Source organism: Hemitrygon akajei, chromosome 15 (genome assembly GCF_048418815.1).
Source record: "Hemitrygon akajei chromosome 15, sHemAka1.3, whole genome shotgun sequence".
NCBI classification, from domain to species: domain Eukaryota; kingdom Metazoa; phylum Chordata; class Chondrichthyes; order Myliobatiformes; family Dasyatidae; genus Hemitrygon; species Hemitrygon akajei.
This window is the reverse complement of record NC_133138.1, coordinates 15,666,611-15,689,236: the sequence shown is the minus strand read 5'-3', so window position 1 is coordinate 15,689,236 and position 22,626 is coordinate 15,666,611. Positions and strand designations below refer to the sequence as shown.

General features: G+C 41.8%; 1 protein-coding gene across 1 annotated transcript; it reads right to left on the bottom strand.

The window, feature by feature from the left end:
* Positions 1–3,814: 3,814 nt before the first annotated feature.
* LOC140739185 (liver-expressed antimicrobial peptide 2-like) lies at positions 3,815–22,595 on the bottom strand. Its single transcript, XM_073067233.1, has 3 exons — positions 7,917–22,595; positions 6,784–6,923; positions 3,815–4,741 (listed from the first exon to the last, which is right to left on the bottom strand). The coding sequence occupies exons 1-3, from the start codon at positions 7,980–7,982 to the stop codon at positions 4,705–4,707; spliced, it is 243 nt and encodes an 80-aa protein (XP_072923334.1). The 5' UTR covers positions 7,983–22,595; the 3' UTR covers positions 3,815–4,704.
* Between the last annotated feature and the right edge of the window lie 31 nt (positions 22,596–22,626).

The following is a 22,626-nucleotide window of genomic DNA, read 5'->3' as shown; positions in this document are numbered from 1 at the left end:
AGCATCCTGGTTAGCTTCTGCACCTTTTCCAAAGCTTCCACATTCATCCTGTACAATGGGGTGACACAAATTTGCACATAATACTCCAAAGTGCAATCTAACCAAAGTTCTATACAGCTGTAACTTGACAGGTCTTTGCCACCTTCTCTCTTAGTTCTGGCAATTTCAGTGAGCTACTTGAGCCTGAGATCCCTTTATATATCTGTTAAGTTTCCTGCCATTAACTAAATACTTTTCCCGAGTATAATACCTCACACATACTCAGATTTACAATTGAAGTTAGAAGTTTACATACACCTTAGTCAAATACATTTAAACTCAGTTTTTCACAATTCCTGACATTTAATCCTAGAAAACATTCTGTCTTAGGTCAGTTAGGATCACTATTTTAAGAATGTGAAATGTCAGAATAATAGTAGAGAGAATGATTATTTCAGCTTTTATTTCTTTCATCACTTTCCCAGTGGGTCAGAAGTTTACATACACTTTGTTAATATTTGGTAGCATTGCCTTTAAATTGTTTAACTTGGGTCAAACATTTTGGGTAGTCTTCCACAAGCTTTTCACAGTAAGTTGCTGGAATTTTGTTCCATCCTCCAGACAGAACTGGTGTAACTGAGTCAGGTTTGTAGGCCTCCTTGCTTGCACATGCTTTTTCAGTTCTGCCCACAAATTTTCTATCGGATTGAGGTTTGAAAATGATGTCAAGTCTGGTTCATCCTTGGGAGCAGTTTCCAAATGCCTGAAGGTACCATGTTCATCTGTACAAGCAATAGTATGCAAGTATAAATACCATGGGACCACGCAGCAGTCATACCGCTCAGGAAGGAGACAGAATGTGTCTCCTTCAAGAGATGAACGTACTTTGGTGCAAAAAGTGCAAATCAATTCCAGAACAACAGCAAAGGACCTTGTGAAGATGCTGGAGGAAACAGACAAGTATCTATATCCACAGTAAAATGAGTCCTATATCAACATAACCTGAAAGGCTGCTCAGCAAGGAAGAAGCCACTACTCCAAAACTGCCATAAAAAGCCAGACTACAGTTTGCAAGTGCACATAGGGACAAAGATCTTACTCTTTGGAGAAATGTCCTCTGGTCTGATGAAACAAAAATTGAACTGTTGGGCCATAATGACCATCGTTATGTTTGGAGGAGAAAGGGTGAGGCTTGCAAGCCGAAGAACACCATCCCAACCGTGAAGCATAGGGGTGGCAGCATCATGGTGTGGGGGTGCTTTGCTGCAGGAGGGACTGGTGCACTTCACAAAATAGATGGCATCATGAGGAAGGAAAATTATGTGGCTATATTGAAGCAACATCTCAAAACATCAGCCAGGAAGTTAAAGCTTGGTTGCAAATGGGTCTTCCAAATGGACAATGACTCCAAGCATATCTCCAAAGTTGTGGCAAAATTGCTTAAGGAAACAAAGTCAAGGTATTGGAGTGGCTATCACAAAGCCTTGACCTCAATCGGATAGAAAATTTGTGGGCAGAACTGAAAAAGTGTGGGCGAGTGAGGAGACCTACAAACCTGACTCAGTTACACCAGTTCTGTCTGGAGGAATGGAACAAGATTCCAGCAACTTACTGTGAGAAGCTTGTGGAAAACTACCCAAAATGTTTGACCCAAGTTAAACAATTTACAGACAATGCTACCAAATACTAACAAAGCGTATATAAACTACTGCCCACTGGGGAAATGATGAAAGAAATAAAAGCTGAAATAATGATTCTCTCTACTATTATTCCGATATTTCACATTCTTAAAATAAAGTAGTGATCCTAACTGACCTAAGACAGGGAATGTTTTTCTAGGATTAAATGTCAGGAATTGTGAAAAACTGAGTTTAAATGTATTTGGCTAAGGTGCATGTAAACTTATGACTTCAACTGTAGCTCTATCTGCCTTTTCTCCACCCATACCTATACCAGAAGTGTATTCTTTTGTACCCTTTAACAGAAGGTGTTCAAGTGGAAGATTCAGGAGATGGTGTGCTACTTTCTCCATTTACTTTGACTTTCTGTGTTTATAATAAACTAACCCCTGGCATCACTATGCTGCTCTTCCACTCCAGTAGTCAACAGCAAAGGATTCCCACCAGCTGGTGGAATATTACACTTGTGGATTGAAGCATATCCATGGACCACTTGCTCACCCCCACCTTATCTATTATCCTGACAGTTTAGAATAGTATCTGGGGAGTCTAGTGTAGAGCATATCACTGAGGTGGCTCCTGTCATCAACTAAATGCAATTTGGCACCATTATGATGTTGACTTGGGAGAAGGCACAGATATTGATGTGCTGTTTCTGCCAATGGGTTTGGAGGATTTTGTTGAGTAATTGATATCTCTCCAATACCTTAAGGTAGGTGTTGTAGGTAATATATATCTTTAAAATACAAAGATAGGTAACACCTCTGCCGCACCTTATACCGTGTGCTTTTGTGTGTGTGTGTGTTGGTGGAGGGGAGGGGGGGGGATGTTAAGGTTTTGGTCTTTAAACACACTTGCCCTAACATGGCCAAAATCATCTGTGTTGGTTTCATATAGCAGGAGGCTAAAAGGCAAACCTTTATTGTAAGTTGATAGGGTAATCTGACAATTGTTAAGGGCTAATAACAAGAAGTTGGGTTTAAGCAAAGCAGTCGTAGTATGAATGAGTGAGGAGCTGAAGAGGCAGAGGCAAAGATGAGTTTCTGGTAAGTTTCTAGTATTGCTCAGGTAGACCTGTGAGAATGAAACCCAGGGCAGTGCTGTGGTCCTCTTGCAGGATGATGGAAGTCGAGGAGACTTTCAGTCTCCCTGAGAATGACACTTGTGAAATGCGCATGTGGCTGCAGCTCCTTACAGACTATGTTTGGGAGCTGGATGACCAACAGATCATTTGTTAGACAGGTTGATTGACAAGGTACACAGGGTGACACTTATTCCTAAATTGCAGGACATAGTTGACCCATCAGGAGAGGCAAAGAAAGGCTGTTGATGCAGGGTACTGCTGTGGCCATACACCTCAATAACAAGTATATCATCTTGGATGCTGTTGGGAAGGGGAGATACCTAACAGGAAAGCCACTGCTGTCAGATCTCTAGCACCAAGTCTTGTTTAGTGGCTCAGAAGGGAAGGGGGGAGAAGAGGCAAGCAGTAGTGATGGGGTATTCTCTGGTTAGGGAAGATAGGAGACCCAGTGGACAAGAATGATTCTCCCAGGTGTGATAGGTTGCCTCCCCGGTGCCAGGGGCAGATGACTTGGATTGAATCCATAGCATTTTTAAAGGGTGGGTGAGCAGTCCAGAGGGTGTAGTCCACAACAGTACCAATGATATATGACAAGTTTCTGCAAAATGAGTTCAAAGTTGGTTGCTAAGTTAAAGGACAGGATCTCCTGGATGGTGATCTCAGGATTGCTATTCGTGCTGCATGCTAGTGAGGTCAGAAATCGGAAGATGAGGCATTTTAACATGTAGCAAAGGAAATGATGCAGGAACAAGTGAAACGATATTCTTATCCTCACTTATGCCATTGATGAGCGGTGTTTACTAAAACTGAAAAGGAAAACATGCCTTTGATAAAATTTACTTTAAAGATTCCTGAAATGCCTAAACTTGTGGAGCAATTATTTCCTTTTAAAGTTCAAAGTAAAATTTATTGTCAGAGTTCAACTTGTACATGTCACCACATACAACACAGGTTTTTCTTTACTGTGGGCATACTTAAATCTTTAGAACAGTAACTGTAAACAGGTTCAGTGAACAATAAACTGTGCAGATACAAATATAAATAAATAGCAATAAAAAAACAAGTATGAAGAGTCCTTATAGTGAGACTGTCGGTTGTGGGACCATCAGAGATAGAATGAGTGTAATTATCCCCCTTTGTTCAAGAACCTTGAACCTGGTGCTGAGTCCTGAGGCACCAGCGAGGGAAGAGCATGGCCAGCCTGATGAGGATCTTTTGATGACGTATGCTGCAACATTGCAATTTTAGTTGACTCCTCTTAAACTATAGACAAACCTGAGGCACAATCTCATTACACAATCACCTTGACAGTCTCCAGAGCACTGGTCACCCAAGCCTCATTTATTTTATTATATCATTTGTTAAAACGAACAACATGCTGTCAATGAGGAACTTATAAGAATGTGATGCTTTCATAATGCAAAACTCCATTAGTTTAAAACAAAGCTTACTAAAAGCTGGATCAAACTATTCCCCTTCAGTTTTGCATGCTGATGGGAGTTTCATATGTTAAACTGGGAATTTATCACAAGAGGAGCAGTAATCTTCACTGGCTAACCATTCACCGTTCATAATGTGAGCAGAGGCTCTAGCAATTGGATATGTTTTGTTTTAAGAGACATGATGTGGTTTTTACCATTGTAATAGCTGGGGGCACCACTCCACCTCTGGAGAAGGTAAAATGTCAATTTCAGCATTAAACCTTTTTCAATGACCAAAATTATCTCTGCTACAAATTCTATATTTTTAATATAAATGAAAATTTATTATACAGTTCATTAAGCATAATTAAATAAATATGAATCTACAACATTGTGAAATTCAGTTATGGTTGTGTTTAAACAATTATTTACAGAGCTTTGAACAGTTATTTACAGTATATTAGCATTTATTTACACATATACTGTACATAGGTTATTACATGGTTAGATGATGATCCTTTACAAAATCTTTCAATGAATGTCAATCTTGATGAGCAATCACAGAACAGCGGCTGTTCCTACAAAAACAAAATATTGCTTGTATTAGAACACAGGCCTCACTGTCTTGGCTAAACTAGAACAACAACACAATCCAAAAGTTGCTAAACATTTAAAATGCTGAAGAGAATGAATGCTCTTCTTATCAGTGTTATCAACCTTCCCTATCATTCTTCTCCCAGAAGCTTTCCGTGTTCTTTGGAACTCCTGGTCATGGAGAGTCGTGGCAACAGTGTCCTTGGGAATGTTTAAGGCTCTCATAAATTTCTAAGCATTTGGAAATAAAAGTTTGTGGGGAAGCAGGACTTGCAGAAAATCAGAAAAGCCACGATGACATTCAAGACAGAACATGCATGAGGGATTGCATGGTCTGCTCCTCATTCTACTCAGTCTAATGGTCTGTTCTGATTCATTTACAAGTGGTGACTGAAATGGGAAGAGGAAAATATTTTAACCAGAAATTTTAAATCGCATTGATTGAGAAGATTGAAAATTATCTTCAAATGTTATTAATGTGAAATGTTAAGTTAATGCCTAGTAATTGGCATTCCCAGGTAATGCCTAGTTATATCGTATATTTTTGTTTTTTACTTAAGATTTACAATATTCACAGTGGTTTGCAATTTGTATCATTAAAATATTTTAGGAAAGTGGCTCTAAATTTGCTGGTAGGGTTTTTTCCTTCTGTTACAAAAATCAGTAAAGAAATGTAGTTGAAGTTTGAAACTGTAACAAAAATGAGCATACAAATATGTGGATTAAGAAGGAGTTGTCCACTTTGTTCTTCAAACCTACTGAGTTATTTAATAGATTTACAACAGATGTGACTGTAACCTTAAACATACAGTCCTGTCTGCCTTGAGTAATTTGTCTTATACTTTCTTATTTTATCTATTTCTACCATTAAAATACTGAAATAATCTGTTTTCATTGGCCCCTGAGGAAGACAACCCCAGAGCTCCTCTGAGAGGGAAAACAAAATTTACCTCATCTCTATCTCAAAATTGAGAAGCTGCTTATGTTTAACTGGTACGCTCCATTTCTGGACTTTTCCATAAAAATTGAAAGGATTCAATGAACATTTATTATCAAAGAATGTATAAATTATACAACCTTGAGATTTGTGTGCTTACAGGCAGCCACAAAGCAAGAAACCTGAAAATACCCAATTAAAAAAATAAAAACCAATACCCGATGCGCAGAAAAAGGGAGACGAGAAAAACACAGCTCACGCAAACAAAAGAAGCAAGAAACAAAAATTGTTGCTATCCTATCAAAGTCCCTCATGACATTAAATGGTGCAATCAATCACTCACTCACTCACTCTTAACCCTAGCAGAGATAAGCAGAACCTCTCTAATCGTTCTGCATTAGTCAAGCCACCCATTCCAGATCTTGTAAACCAAACTGCTGCTAAACATTAACACATTGAATCCTAAATTTCATATCTAAAAAAGATACATCTGTGACCTGGGAGGAGTTAGGTTAGCGTCCAGATTTTTGTTTTTATTGTGCTTTTACTTGTAGTTTTAGCTTTCTTTTGCTTGATTATTTGTATGATTAATCACCCCTTAGTCTGTAAATGTTTAGCAACTTGTTATACATTTGGTTTTATACTTCTGTAGTTTCTTTGACTGCAGACCTGAAGTGGAATTTATCCAGTACCTGAAGATTTTATTTTTTATTGTCATTTCTTTTTAAGTGAAATGTTAATTTGCATTTTGCAAGTACTGAAGATGGGAAGACTTTTGCATTAAACATATTAGGTTATTTTTTATATTAGGCAAGATAAATCAGTGAATGTTGACGGGGCATATTTTATTTCTACTTGGGACCAAGCAGAGAATTGTCTCTCCTTGAACTGTGAAATTAAATGACCTAATAGAAAATATATATTTTTTATTTATTGAGGCATTGGAAGAGCTCACATTATAATTCAAAACTCAGCATTAATTCTTATCTCCCTTCTTCACTAGACTACTTAATGGAATGCAAGTCATGATAACCAGTTAAGTCTGATTCCTCCTTTTACATTACTTTCTCAAGATTTTTCCTTGCATACCTGCAGTATTTTGTGATGCAATCCTCATTGTTTCTACATGTGGATCCAACTGGTTTCTGGATGGTCCATCTCCAGAGTGGAGTCATTCTTCGGACCCGGTAGAACACAGTCTCCATTTGTCCAATAGCAGCACAGTCCGCCTATGAAAAGAGCAAACAATGGCAATATTGCAAATGATACAGAAAGAACTCAAGCAGTTTAGTAAAATATTGCATCCCAATATATGGCTCAGAAAGCCAGAATCAATGAATGCCAAGAGAGAGTTAATTTAAAACTCTTTTCTTCTGTATTACTTTTTTGCTTAATGTATGTCTCAGTTGAGAAATGGGAGAAATGACTTGAAATTCTGAGCAATGCTGAAATCTAGATCCCCTGTGGAAATGCATCTTGGATCAGCAACCTAACTGGAGACTATAATGTCAAAAGCAGATTTGGATTGTTGTAACAAACATTTGCCATATAGAATGGCTGGAATTTTTATGGGCTGTTAAATTTCGCATGAATCAAAAGTCTACAATAATTATGTATTTCATCTCCACAAACCAGCATTGATTTACCAATTCCTATTAAAATGTTAATGCTAATTACCTATTCATACCTTGTTACATAATCACGTGCATCTGGTACAGATAAACTGGGTTTACCATAAAATTTAAATTGCCGCAAGATGTTGATTTGTCATATTAATGGCACAATTGAAACGCATTCACTCTAATTTTAAAATTGAACTTCTTGCACTAACACTGGAACACATACATTGTAGAAATACATCATGCGATATTGTTCAGCTGAAGCCCAATAAGGCAACTCACATTCACACATCTGGTCTTTCTCTCTATTTGTTGAGCTATTATGAGTTGCAAGAATAAGCAACAAAACCTTTTTTTGTTGCTTTGTGAGGCTGATCACGTAAAATCTGAAGAACAACCCCATGTGCTGCCACTGCTACATTAATGTTATCTATTCCGATTTGTGCACCATTTTGTCATATATAGTAATTTAATGACTTTACACTCTACTGCTGCCACAAAACTAGTATCACTACATATAAGACAGCATTAATGAATCTGATTCTGATTATTCTATAATGGAAAATAAGTATTTTTGCATGGTTTCAAGCCACAGAAACATACCTGGTTGCTCAAGATAGTAGAAGCTATGCAAAAAATTGCAAAGATTTTCAGAAGTCGAGAATCCATAGTCGGAGTTGCTTCTGTAACAGGTGCGCACAGTAGACTGCAGAGTATTTACCGTGCAGCCCTTGCACCTCTTTTATAGGCAGCCACAGGGCATGAACATAAACACTTCACGTGGCACTCTTCCTGATGCTGGGGCAGAAAGCAAAGGTCAGCTCAGAAATTTATTACCTAGCAGGTGCAGAGCAAATGGATGGATGGGGTAAGAAAGAAATTTCATGCAATTTCCTTGTGATTCCAAATCTTTCCAAAAGAATACAGTGGCCACTCTGCCCCATACACTATGATAGCTTTGCATCACAATGTACATTTTGTGTCATTTCTGATATAATTCATGTTTAATATACGTTTTTCTTGTGAATGTCATGTCTCTGATGCTACATGCCTGTGATACTGCTGCAAATAAGTTTTTCATTGCACCCATGTACACATGTACTTGTGCATTTGACAATAAACTCAGTTTTAATTCTGTGTTCTTTGGTGCTGACCTACACCGGGCTATCAATCAAAAATGGTTTCAATTAATTTGCCTAGGATAAGGACACTAGTGCAGCACAAATATCTTTATATGGAAATTTAGTTAAGATCATGAAAATATGTCTTATCTTGAAACATACGCAAATGGTACCATAAATGTGCTCTTAGATATGGTAATAAAAGGTGTAACAGGCAACAACAGAACAAAGTGCAAAGATCAGACTAATACACAGAGATGGATGATAAGATATTAATAAGCAAAGTAAGTTTTGGAGGGTCGCTCAAAAAGATGTCCACCAGTAATGCCTGATGTATAAGTGAGGCAAGGACCTATTCTGAATTACCTTAAGACCAAAGAGAGTTTGGCATGTCAGTATCAACTTGAACACAAACTTTGGGTAGATTTGTGACTATAAATGAATAAACATAATAGAGGAAGCATGTGCCTCACAATTCTGACTTTGGAGGAGATACCTGCAAATTTTGCAAAAAAGAAATTAAAAGGGTTGATATTGATGACAGAACATTGAGTAACACCACATATATACATAAGCATTAGAGTTTGCCAGCGTGATTGAACCAAGAAAAAAAAAACAGGGTACATAAGCAATGGTCTCCAGCCAGCTTGGTAGCATTAACCATCAGACCAAAAGACATAGGAGCAGAATTAGGCCATCTGGCCCCATAGAGTCTGTTCCGCCATTCAATCATGGCTGATCCTCTTTCCTCTCTCCTCCTCAACCCAGTTCCCGGCCTTCTCCCCATAAGCTCTGATTGCAAGCCAGTCAAGAACCTATCAATCTCTGCCTTAAATACACCCAACGACCTGGCCTCCACAGTTTGCACGTGGCAACAAATTCCACAACTTCACCACCCTTGGCCTGAAGAAATTTCTCTGCATCTGTTTTGAAATGGTGCCCCTCCCTTCTGAGGCTTCTCCCTCTTGTCCTAGACTCTCCCACCATGGGAAACATCCTTTCCACATCTACTCTGTGTAGGCCTTTCAACACTTGATGAGTTTCAATGAGATCCCCCCTCATCCTTCTGAATTCCAGCGAGTACAGACCCAGAGGCATCAAATGTTCCTCGTATGATAACCCTGGGATGGGGGAAGGGAGAGGGAGGGAATTGCTGGAAGTTGGAGAATTCACTCTGCCTCCTCTTCTAGCTGCCTATCACCTCTGTCATGATTCTGCCTTCTTCTACTACCCATAGTGCTTTCCCCTTACATTCCTTCTTCACCTTTCCTGCCTATCCCCTCCCTGCTTCCACTCCCCCACCCCTTGATCCACAAGCCTGACTGTCCCAGTAGTTTCGGCCTCCTCCTGCCCCACCGAACCTGTATGTGCCTACCTGAACTCCATTTTGGCACCCATAGTTCAGTCACTCCCCACCTACTTTCCTGATTGGTTTTTCACCTGGCACCTACCAGCCTTCTCTTTCCCACCCTCCCCCCACCTTCTTTATAGGGCCCCTGCTCCCTCCCTCTTCAGTCCTGACGAAGGGTCTCAGCCCAAAACGTTGACTGTTCATTTCCACAGATGCTGCCTGACCTGCTGAGTTCCTCCAGCTTGTTGTACGTGTTGCTTTGACCACAGCATCTGCAGTGTACTTTGTGTTTAAGTTAACCTTCAGGGTGCTCTGCACACGGACTTCCAAGTCCCTCTGCATCTCAGATTCCTGGATTTTCTCCCCATTTAGAAAATACTACGCATATTTATTTCTACTACCAAAGTGCATGACCATGCATTTTCCAACATTGTATTTCATTTGCCTCAGAAAGTTTGAAGTTAATGACATCTCCTTCTACCTTAGGCCACGAACTTATCAATCACCCACAATGAGTTATTAACTTCAAACTTTCTGCATAATCCCTCAAAGAGTTGAGCTGCATGTGCATCTAACGAGAGCTGTATAACTCATCTCCTTCTACCTTAGGCCACGAACTTATCAATCACTCCTGCTGTGGACACTTTCTGGAGATCCAAGATCCGTGTACTCCATGACTGCTGGACTAAGTGTGTAAATGTAGGAGGGGACTACGTTGAAAAATAAATGTACTAGGCTTTCTAAAATTGACTCTTTCTATCTTAAGCCACGAACTTATCAATCACCCCTCGTACAAGTCAGCGTTCAACACCATAATTCCCTCCAGGCTCGACAGGAAGCTCATAGACTTTGGCCTTCACCCTGTCTTCCTGCCTTGTGTAGTTGGATCCTGGGCTTCCTGTCAGATGGCCTGTGGGTGGTAAGACTGGGCTCCCTCACCTCCACCCTCTGACCCTCAACACAGGTGCCCCTCAGGGCTGCGTACTAAGCTCCCTCCTTTACTCTCTGTATACCCATGATTGTGTCACCACCCACAGCTCCAATCTGCTAATTAAATTTGCTGATGACACTACACATTGACTTAATCTCAAATAATAATGAGGCAGCACCCTGACACAGTGGTGTCAAGAAAACAACCTCTCCCTCAATGTCGCAATAAACAAAGGAGCTGGTTGTGGATTACAGGAGGAATGGAGACAGGCTAAACCCTACTGACATCAATGGATCTGAGGTTGAGAGAGTGAACAGCTTTAAGTTCCTCAGCATAAACATCACCAAATATCTCACATGCTCTGTACATACTAGCTGTGTAATGAAAAAGACACAACGATGCCTCTTTCACCTCAGACAGTTGAAGAAGTTTGGTATGGGTCCCCAAATCCTAAGAACTTTCTACAGGGGCACAATTGAGAGCATCCTGACTGGCTGCATCACTGCCTGGTATGGGAACTGTACTTCCCTCAATCACAGGACTCTGCAGAGAGTGGTGCAGACAGCCCAGGGCATCTGAAGTTGTGAACTTCCCACTATTCACTACAAGGACAGGTGTGTAAAAAGGGCCTGAAGGATCATTGGAGACCCGAGTCACCCCAACCACAAACTGTCCCAGCTGCTACCATCCGGGAAACGGTTACCGCAGCATAAAAGCCAGGACCAACAGGCTCTGGGACAGCTTCTTCCACCAGGCCATCAGACTGCTTAATTCATGCGGACATAATTGCATTTCTAAGTAATATTGACTATCGTGTTGTACGTACTATTTATTATAAATTACTATAAATTGCACATTGAACATTTAGACAGAGATGTAATGTAAAGATTTTTACTCCTCAGGTGTGCCGAGCTGCAGCTCCTTAACGACCGGGTTAGGGAACTGGAGATGCAGCTCAACGACCTTCGTCTGGTCAGGGAAAGTGAGGAGGTGATAGATAGGAGCTATAGGCAGGTAATCACACCGGGGCCTCGGGAGACAGATATGTAGGTAACAGTCAGGAGAGAGAAGAGAAGGAGTCAGATGCTAGAGAGTACCCCTTAACTGACTGTCCCCCTTAACAATTAGTACTCCTGTTTGAGTACTGTTGGGGTAGACGGCCTACCTGGGGGAAGCAACAGTGGCTGTGCCTCTGGCATAGAGTCTGGCCCTGTGGCTCAGAGGGGTTGAGAAAGGAAGAGGATGACAGCAGTGATAGGGGACTCTATAGTTAGGGAGTCAAAGAAGCAATTCTGTGGACGCTGGAAAGAAACTCCGATGATAGTTTGTCTCCCATGTGCCAGGGTCCAGGATGTTTCTGATCGCATCCACGATATCCTGAAGTAGGAAGGTGAACAGCCAGAGGTCGTGTTACATATTGGTACCAACGATATAAGTAGGAAAAGGGAGGAGATCCTGAAAAAAGACTACAGTGAGTTATGAAGGAAGTTGAGAAGCAGGACCACAAAGGTAGTAATCTCGGGAATACTGCCTATGCCACGTGATAGTGAGTATAGGAATAGAGTGAGGTGGAGGATAAATGCGTGGCTGAAGGATTGGAGCAGGGAGCAGGGATTCAGATTTCTGGATCATTGGGACTTCTTTTGGTACAGGTGTGACCTGTACAAAAAGGACGGGTTGCACTTGAATCCCGAGGGAACCAATATCCTGGCGGGGAGGTTTGTAAAGGCTTTTGGGGAGGGTTTAAACTAGAATTGCTGGGGAGGGTGGGAACCGAACTGAAGTGATGGAGGAAGAGGCAGTTGGCTCATAAATAGAAAAAGCTTGGAACAGTGTGAGAAGGAGGATAGGCAGGTGATAGAGAAGGGATATGCTCAGACTGATGATTTGAGATGAGTCTATTTTAATGCAAGGAGTATTATGAACAAAGCGGATGAGCTTAGAGCGTGGATCAGTACTTGCAGCTATGATGTTGTGGCCATTACAGAGACTTGGATGGTTCAGGGGCAGGAATGGCTACTTCAAGTGCCAGGCTTTAGATGTTTTAGAAAGGACAGGGAGGGAAGCAAAAGAGGAGGGAGCATGGCACTGTTGATCAGTAATAGTGTCACAGCTGCAGGAAAGGGGGAAGTCATACAGAGTCTCTGTGGGTGGAAGTTTGATTCAGGAAGTGGTCAATAACTCTACTGGGTGTTTATATAGACCATCCAATACTAAGAGGGACATCGAGGAGCAGATTGCTGAGCCTCTGGCGATGATCTTTGCATCATCAATGGGGACGGGAGAAGTTCTGGAGGATTGGAGGGTTGTGGATGTTGTTCCCTTATTCAAGAAAGGGAGTAGAGATAGCTCAGGAAATTACAGACCACTGAGTCTTACTTCAGTGGTTAGTAAGATGATGAAGAAAATCCTGAGAGGCAGGATTTATGAACATTTGGAGAGGCATAATATGATTAAGAATAGTCAGCATGGCTTTGTCAAAGGCAGGTCGCGCCTGATGAGCCTGATTTGATTTTTTGAGGATGTGACTAAACACACTGATGAAGGTAGAATAGTAGATGTAGTGTATATGGATTTCAGCAAGGCATTTGATAAGGTATCCCATGCAAGGCTTATTGAGAAAGTAAGGAGGCATGGGATCCAAGGGACATTACTTTGTGGATACAGAACTGGCTTGCCCAAAGAAGGCAAAAATTGGTTGTAGACGGGTCATATTCTATATGAAGGTCGGTGACCAGTGGTGTGCTTCAGGAATCTATTCTGGGACCCTTACTCTTGATGATTTTTATAAATGACACAGATGAGGAAGTGGAGGGATGGGTTAGTAAATTTGCTGATGACACCAAGGTTGAGGGTGTTGAGGATAGTGTGGAGGGCTGTCAGAGGTTACAGTGGGACATTGATAGGATACAAAACCGGGCTGAGAAGGGGCAGATGGAGTTCAACCCAGGTAATTGTGAAGTGGTTCATTTTGGTAGGTCAAATATGATGGCAGAATATAGTATTAATGGTAAGACTCTTGGCAGTGTGGAGGATCAGAGGGATCTTAGGGTCCGATTCCATAGGACACTCAAAGCTGCTGCTCAGGCTGACTCTGTGGTTAAGAAGGCATACCTGTGCATTGGCCTTCATCAATCATGGGATTGAGTTTAGGAGCTGGGAGGTAATATTGCAGCTATATAGGACCCTGGTCAGACCCCGCTTGGAGTACTGTGCTCAGTTCTGGTCACCTCATTACAGGAAGGATATGGAAACCATAGAAAGAGGAGATTTACAAGGATGTTGCCTGGATTGGGAACACGCCTTATGAGAATAGGTTGCGTGAACTCAGCCTTTCCTCCTTGGACGGAGGATGAGAGGTGACCTGATAGAGGTGTATAAGATGATCATATCAGAGGCTTTTTCCCAGAGCTGAAATGGCAAGCACGAGAAGGCACAGTTTTAAGCTGCTTGGAAGTAGGTACTGAGGGGATGTCAGGAGTGAGTTTTTTATGCAGAGAGTGGTGAGTGCATAGAATGGGGTGTCAGCGACAGTGATGGAGACAGATACGATAAGGTCTTTTAAGGGACTCCTGGATAGCTACAAAGGACTGAGGGTAACCCTAGATAATTTCTAAGGTAAGGACATGTTTGGCACAACTGGGTCTATATTGTGCTGTTGACGTTTCGGGCCGACACCCTTCATCAGGACTAACTTACGTCAGTTAGTTAAACATCGACAGTGCTTCTCCCTATAGATGCTGCCTGGCCTGCTGCGTTCCACCAGCATTTTGTGTGTGTTGCTTGAATTTCCAGCATCTGCAGATTTCCTCATGTTTGCCTGTATTGTGCTGTAGGTTTTCTATGTTTCTATATATATGAAGGATGTAAATAATGAAGTCAATTCAATTCAATTCAAAACCATGATCTAAGTGATTTTAACTGTGGAACGATTGTTGATGCCAGATTGAGTGGTTTGAGTACCTCAGAAGCCACTTATCTCCTGGGATTTCCACATACAATCTGTAGGGTTTACAGAGAATGGTTCGAGAAGCAAAGAATCCCGTGAGCAGCAGTTCTCTGGGCCTGTACTCACTGGAATTCAGAAGAATGAGGGGTGACCTCATTGAAACCTATTGAATGGTGAAAGGCCTCAATAGAGTGGATGTGGGCAGGATGTTTCCTATGGTGGGAGAGTCTAAGACCAGAGGACACAGCCTCAGAATATGGGGCGTCCTTTTAAAAGAGATGAGAAGGAATTTCTTCAGCCAGAGAGTGGTGAATCTGTGGGAATTGCTGCCACAGGCGACTGTAGAGGTGAAATCGTTGAGTATATTTAAGGCAGAGGTTGATAGAGTTTTGATTAGTCAGAGCACGTAGAAATACGCTGAGAGGGAAAATGGGTTAGTCCTGATGAAATGGCAGAGGAGACTCAATGGCCGAATGTCCTAATTCTTCCTATATCTTATCGTCTAAAAATGCCTTGTTACTGAGAGAGGTCAGAGGAGAATGGCCAGACTGGTTCAAGCTGACAGGAAGGTGACAGAAGCTCAAAACTCAAATAACCACACTTTGTAACTGTGATGTGAAGAGCATCTCTGAACCTTGAGGTGGATGGGCTACAGCAGCAAAAAGCCACATGCACAGTGACCACTTTATTAGATACCTAATAAAAAGGCTTCTGAGTGTATATGCCTGCAATTAAGCCAGATAAAGCAATGGGATGGAAAGGGGAAGGTTATACCAAAATGATTAAATAAGGATTTATAGGATTGTGTGGAACATAAATATCATGAAGCAGAAAGACGAAAAGAATGGTTCCATTTCAATGCAATATTTATTCTTGACTCGACCACTGAGAAGCTCTATTGGATTTACAGTAATTATTGACAGTACGTGGCCCAGAATTATTTCTTCCAATATTTCATAATCAGGCAATGTCCAGTTTCCAAAGGCCATATCATCAAATTTCACACCACAGCTGATAACTCCAACTCCCTTTCTCTCATTCTTTTTGGAACTTTAAAACATATCCGAAAACGTATCTTGCAAACTCTGATATTGCTACGTGGAATTACCAACATCAGTTTGAATTATGGACTTTAATATACCCATCACCTTTGCCCAATCACTTGCTTATTATTTTATGATGTCTTAAATTGCAATCCATATATACTTAGTGATAATCACTGACTGGCACGTGCATTGATCTTTCAAATTTTCCGATAGTATAATCCAGGTTTTTCTCTTCCTATTCTCCTAATATTGGTTTCATTTCCTTTTAGGTTACAACTATAGTAGCATTGATCTTCAAATTAGACTCAGTTGCTATGGCACTATGAAGTTAGCACAGCATATGCAAAATCCTGCTCTGACTGTTGTGGGTTCCAGAACAATACAGCTTGCAAAATATGGAAACTCAAATTCCATTTAAGATGCATGACTATTCAAATATTACACAAGCCTGCTAAACTCCATATTCATTATTAAAATCAATCATTCTAGCCACGGTTGATAACTCCAGAAATTTCTCAGAGCTGCAGCTTAGCCTCAACCATCTCTTTAGATATTTTAGCAACAATTGTCTTTCCACATGTTCAGTGGAGATGATAGCACTGTTAATTTCCTTCACAACTAAGCAAATGAAGCACTTCATCTCTGCCTGCAGTAAGACATTCAGAGGCAGGCTAATAAGTAACAAATCATAAACACAAGAAATTCAGCAGATGCTGGAAATCCAAAGCAACACGCTCAAAATGCTGGAGGAACTCAGCATTCACTTCAAGAGGTCTAGAATACAAGAGCAAGGACGTGATGCTGAGGCTTTATAAGGCACTGGTGAGGCCTCACCTTGAGGCCCCTCATCTTAGAAAAGATGTGCTGGCATTAGAGCGGGCCCAGAGGCAATTCACAAGCAGACAGAGGAGAAATGGGTTAAAAATTCTATATCTGAATGCACCAAGTGTCAGAAATAAGGCAGATGAGCTTGAAGCCCAGGTGCGAATGGGTAACTATGATGTTGTTGGGATAACGGAGACATGGCTGCAGGGAGATCAGACCTGGGAAATGAATGTACAAGGGTAAACGTGCTATCGTAGGGACAGAAATGTGGGCAGAGGGGGTGGGGTGGCCCTGATGGTGAGGAATGAGATTCAGTCCTTTGCAAGGGGGGACATAGGGTCAGGAGAAGTAGAGTCTGTGTGGATAGAACTGAGGAATAGTAAGGGCAAAAGGACCCAAATGGGTGTTGTCTACAGGCCACCAAACAGTGGCATGGATATTGGGTGCAAGTTGAATAGGGAGTTAACATTGGCATGTGGCAAAGGTAATGTCGCAGTAGTTATGGGGGATTTCAACATGCAGGTGAACTGGGAGAATCAGGTTGGTGCTGGACCACAGGATAGCGAGTTTGTAGAGTGTCTACGGGATGCATTCTTGGAACAGCTTGTACGAGAGCCGACCAGGGACAAGACTATTCTGGATCTAGTGTTATGTAATGAACAGGATTTGATAAGCGATCTTGCAGTAAAGGAGCCATTACGAGGTAGTGATCATAATATGATAAGCTTTTATCTGCAATTTGAGAAGGATAAGGGCAGATCGGAGTGTCAGTGTTGCAGTTGAACAGGGGAAACTATGGAGCCATGAGGGAGGAGCTGGCCAAAGTTGACTGGATGGATAGCCTAGCAGAAAAGACAGTGGAACAGCAATGGCAGGTATTCTTGGGAATAATGCACAAGGTGCAAAATCAGTTCATCCCCCAGAGAAGGAAGGATTCAAAGGGGGGAAAGGGGCCACAGTGGTTGACAAAGGAAGTCAGAGATTGCATAGCATTAAAAAAAAGGAAATATGACAGAGCTAAGGTGAGTGGGAGGACAGATGATTGGGAAGTTTTTAAGGAACAACAGAACTTAACTAAAAAGACAATACGGGGAGAAAAAATGAGGTACGAACGCAAGCTAGCCAGGAATATAAAGGAAGATAGCAAAAGCTTTTTTAGGTATGTGAAGAGAAAGAAGATAGTTAAGAACAATGTTGGGCCCTTGAAGAATGAATTGGGTGAAATTGTTATGGGAAACAGAGAAATGGCAGAAGAATTTAATGAGTACTTTAGATCTGTTTTCACTAAGGAAGACACAAGCAATCTCCCAGATGTATGGATGGGCCAAGGACATAGGGTAACAGAGGAAATGAAACAGATTGACATTTGGAAGGAAACAGTGATGAGAAGACTGATGGGACTGAAGGCTGACAAATCCCCAGGTCCAGATGGTCTGCACCCTAGGGTACTAAAGGAGGTGGCCCTGGAAATTGTGGATGCATTGGTAATCATTTTCCAATGTTCCTTAGATTCAGGATCAGTTCCTGAGGATTGGAGAATGGCTAATGTTATCCCACTTTTTAAGAAAGGAGGGAGGGAGAAAACAGAGAACTATCGACCTGTCAGCCTGACATTGGTGGTGGGAAAGATGCTAGAGTCCATTATTCAGGATGAAATAGTGGCATAGCTAGATAGCAGTGATAGGATTGGGCCGAGCCAGCATGGATTTACCAAGGGTAAATCATGCTTGACTAATCTGTTGGAGTTTTTCGAGGATGTAACCAGGAAGTTAGACGGGGGAGATCCAGTGGATGTAGTGTACCTCGATTTTCAGAAGGCATTTGATAAGGTCCCACATAGAAGATTGGTGGGTAAAATCAAAGCTCAGGGCATCGGGGCGGGGGGGAGGCATTGACATGGATAGAAAATTGGTTGGCAGATAGAAAGCAAAGGGTAGTGGTGAATGGGTGTTTCTCGGAATGGCAGGTGGTGACTAGTGGGGTGCCACAGGGCTCGGTATTGGGACCATAGCTGTTTACCATTTATGTTAACAATTTGGACGAAGACATAGAAAATAACATCAGCAAATTTGCTGATGATACTAAGCTGGGTGGCAGTGTGACTTGTGATGAGGATGTTAGGAGAATTCAGGGTGACTTGGATAGGTTGGGTGAGTGGGCAGATACTTGGCAGATGGCGTTTAATGTGAATAAGTGTGAGGTTATCCACTTTGGGAGTAAGAACAGGAAGGCAGATTATTATCTGAACGGTGTAGAGTTGGGTAAGGGAGAAATACAAAGAGATCTCAGAGTCCTTGTTCATCAGTCACTGAAGGTGAATGAGCAAGTGCAGCAGGCAGTGAAGAAGGCTAATGGAATGTTGGCCTTTATTACAAAGGGAATTGAGTACAAGAGCAAGGAAATCCTCTTGCATTTGTACAGAGCCCTGGTGAGACCACACCTGGAGTATTGTGTACAGTTTTGGTCTCCAGGGTTAAGGAAGGACATCCTGGCTGTAGAGGAAGTGCAGCGTAGATTCACGAGGTTAATTCCTGGGATGTCTGGACTGTCTTACGCAGAGAGGTTAGAGACTGGGCTTGTACACGCTGGAATTAAGGAGATTGAGAGGGGATCTGATTGCAACATATAAGATTATTAAGGGATTGGACAAGATAAAGGCAGGAAATATGTTCCAGATGCTGGGAGAGTCCAGTACCAGAGGGCATAGTTTGAGAATAAGGGGTAGGTCATTTAGGACAGAGTTAAGGAAAAACTTCTTCTCCCAGAGAGTTGTGGGGGTCTGGAATGCACTACCTTGGAAGGTAGTGGAGGCCAATTCTCTGGATGCTTTCAAGAAGGAGCTAGATAGGTATCTTATGGATAGGGGAATCAAGGGATATGGGGACAAGGCAGGAACTGGGTATTGATAGTAGTTGATCAGCCATGATCTCAAAATGGTGGTGCAGGCTCGAAGGGCCGAATGATCTCCTTCTGCACCTATTGTCTATTGTTATCATACGAGGAACATTTGATGGCTCTGGATCTGTACCCACTGGAATTCAGAAGGCAGCATCAATGGAAATGAATAAACAAGTCAACATTTCAGGCCCAGACCCTTCTTCAGGACTGGAAAGAAAGGGGAAAAACACCAAAATAAAAGCAGGGGAGAGGAGGTGATATGTGAATCCAGCTGAAAGGTAAAGGGTTGGAGAGGAAGGAATTTGATAGGAGTGTGGACTATAGGAAAAAGGGAAGGAGTGATCCGGGGGTTGATTGGTAAGTGAGAAGAGGCAAGAGGTCAGAATGCAGAAGAGGGGAGAGGGTAATTTTTTTTTAACCAGAGGAAATCAATACTCATACCATTAGTTTGGATGCTACCCAGATGAAATACAAGATGTTGCTTCTCTACCCCGAGGATGGCCTCATCATGGCACAAGAGGAGGCTGTAGACTGAGATTTTGAAATGGGAATGTGATTCATAATTAAAATGATTGGCCAATTGGAAGTTCCTCTTTTGGTCGGTGGAGTAGATGTCCTCGACAATGCAGTCCCCCAATTTATGACGGGTCTCACCAATGTAGAACAGGCCACATTGGGAGCTCCAGACACAATAGACAACCCCAGCAGATTTACAGGTGAAGTGTTGCCTCACATGGAAAGACTGTTTGGAACCCTGAATGGAGCCAAGGGAGGAGGTGAATGGGCAAATGTAGCACTTTGGCCAATTGCAGAGATAAATGTTGGGAAGGACAAATTAACAAGGGAATCACGGAGGGAAAAATTGCTGCAGAAAGCAGAGAGGGGATGAAGTAACGATATGTTCAGTGCCGGGATCTTTGAAGTTATAGGAAAATGATGTTTTGGATGTGGAGGCTCATGGGAATAGTAGGTAAGGACAAGAGGAACTCTATCACTGTCAAGATAGCAAGCTTGGATCAGTGTAAATGTTCAGGAAATGGGCGAGGGCAACATCAATAGTTGAGGAAAGGAAAACCTGTTCTTTGAAGGAGGTCATCTTGGGAACAGATGCAGCAGAGATGAATGAAATGAGAGAAAGGGATAGCATTTTTACAGGAGACAGGTTGCTAACAGGTATTGTCAAGATAACTGAGAACCTATAGGTTTATAAAAGATGTTGGTCGACAGTTTGTCTCCAGAGATGGAGACAGAGGGACCAAGAAAGAAGAGGAAGTAATGTCAGAAATGGACCAAGTGAATTTAAGGACAGGGTGGAAGTTAGAGGCAAAGTTGATGAAATTGATGAGCTCAGCATTGATGCATGAAGCAACGCCAATGCAGTTGTCAGTGTAGCAGAGGAAGAATTGGACAGCATTACCGGGAAGGCTTGGAACATGACTGTGCTATGTAGCCAACAAAAAGGCAGGCATAGCTGAGGTCTATGTGGGCGCCCATGGCTAACTCTCCAACAAATAGTTTTCATACTATAAAAATGCCAGACAAAACTACCATTTTGAGTTTAATCACCTGCATTTGATATCTAAAGGCATTATCACTGATAAGCCACCACTCCAATCTCTTTGGAGGGCGGTGGGGGGGAGGTGGACAGTAGCATCACCCCTGATCAGAAATGCAATTCGACCAGCTCTTTAAATTGCATGAGTAGATCTGATGTTGAATATCTTGCAGTGACGTGCCAAGACAGTTCTATCATTCATAAGGCAAAAATGACTGAGGTCTGAATGCATTGTACTAAAGGAGGCAGAATCAATTGGGAAATTCTAAAAAGAGAAATGAATAGGTACCTAAAAAGACAAGTTTGGAAGGAGTCAGACCAAGCTGAACTCTGAGAATGGGAATAGCACAAGGCTAAATGGTCTCCCTTCCAGGTTGTAACTACGTGAAAAGTATTAAAACCTTATTTTACTTATTTCTTTACAACTTAGTCCAGCATCCATTAGCACCTCTTCACTTCAATGCTATTTATTGTCTTGTACTATTTGCATTCTTAATTTCACCAATCACCTATTCTTAAACGAAACAGACTTACATCAAGTGGTCGCCAATAATGGGCAACTTTTGTCTCTAAATGAGAAAAAGGCCATTCCCAAACATGTCAGAAAGATTGCTAAACTGTGGAATTTAGCTTCAATAAGTGGTGCATTCACCTAGTAGTCACAAACGAGTCTGAGATCACATTAACAATGTTAAAATAATTCTGTCAGACAAATAATGATGCTTTAAAGATCCAACATCTTGCATTAACTTTTGAATATTTGTGCTGTAAAGACCATAAGACATAGGAAAATTAGGCCATTCAGCCCACTGAGCATTTCATCATGGCTGATCCATTTCCTTCTCAACCTCATTCTCCATCTGGTGCTACTTTAGTTTTTAAATTTAATTTTAAGGCACAATTAGGGTTTCGGGCAATGGATAACAGAGCGACTATCTACCATCACCAGATACTGCTACAATACAGAGATCGCCCAAAAACAAACCTTCATGAAAATCCGCTGGTTAGATTGCGCGACCTCGGCTTGCTAAAGGAATCGGGCCTGCAGTCCTCAGAGTCACCTGATGCCGGTGGCCAGAGGTGGGGACGTCGTAAGCGGTGTGCAAGGAGGTGGAAGCAAGGCGAGCAGCAGGAGTCCGTACCAGAAAAAAAGCCCTAGCCGGCCGGCTCTCCCATCCATTCTGCTCTCCAATGGACATTAAATTGGACTACATCTGTGGCAACGAATTACTCAGCGGGAGTACAGAAATGGATGGAACCCCAGACGCTGCCATTCAGCTGTTTATTTAAGCAACAGACTTTTCCCCAAGCCATCGGACTACCAACCTACTGCCCTCTGCTGTGCCTATTGTCTTGTTTATTATTTATTGTAATGCCTGCACTGTTCTGTGTACTTTATGCAGTCCTGGGTAGGCCTGTATTCTAGTGTAGTTTTTGTGTTGGTTTACGTGGTTCAGTGTAGTCTTTTTATTGTCAATGTAGCACCATGGTCCTGAAAAACGTTGTCTCGTTTTTACTATGTACTGTACCAGCAGTTATGGTCGAAATGACAATAAAAAGTGACTTGACTTCTCCTGATAAAGTACTGTCAATAAAAATGCACTTTGTGGTCTAAATACAAGTAGACTGAGTATTCC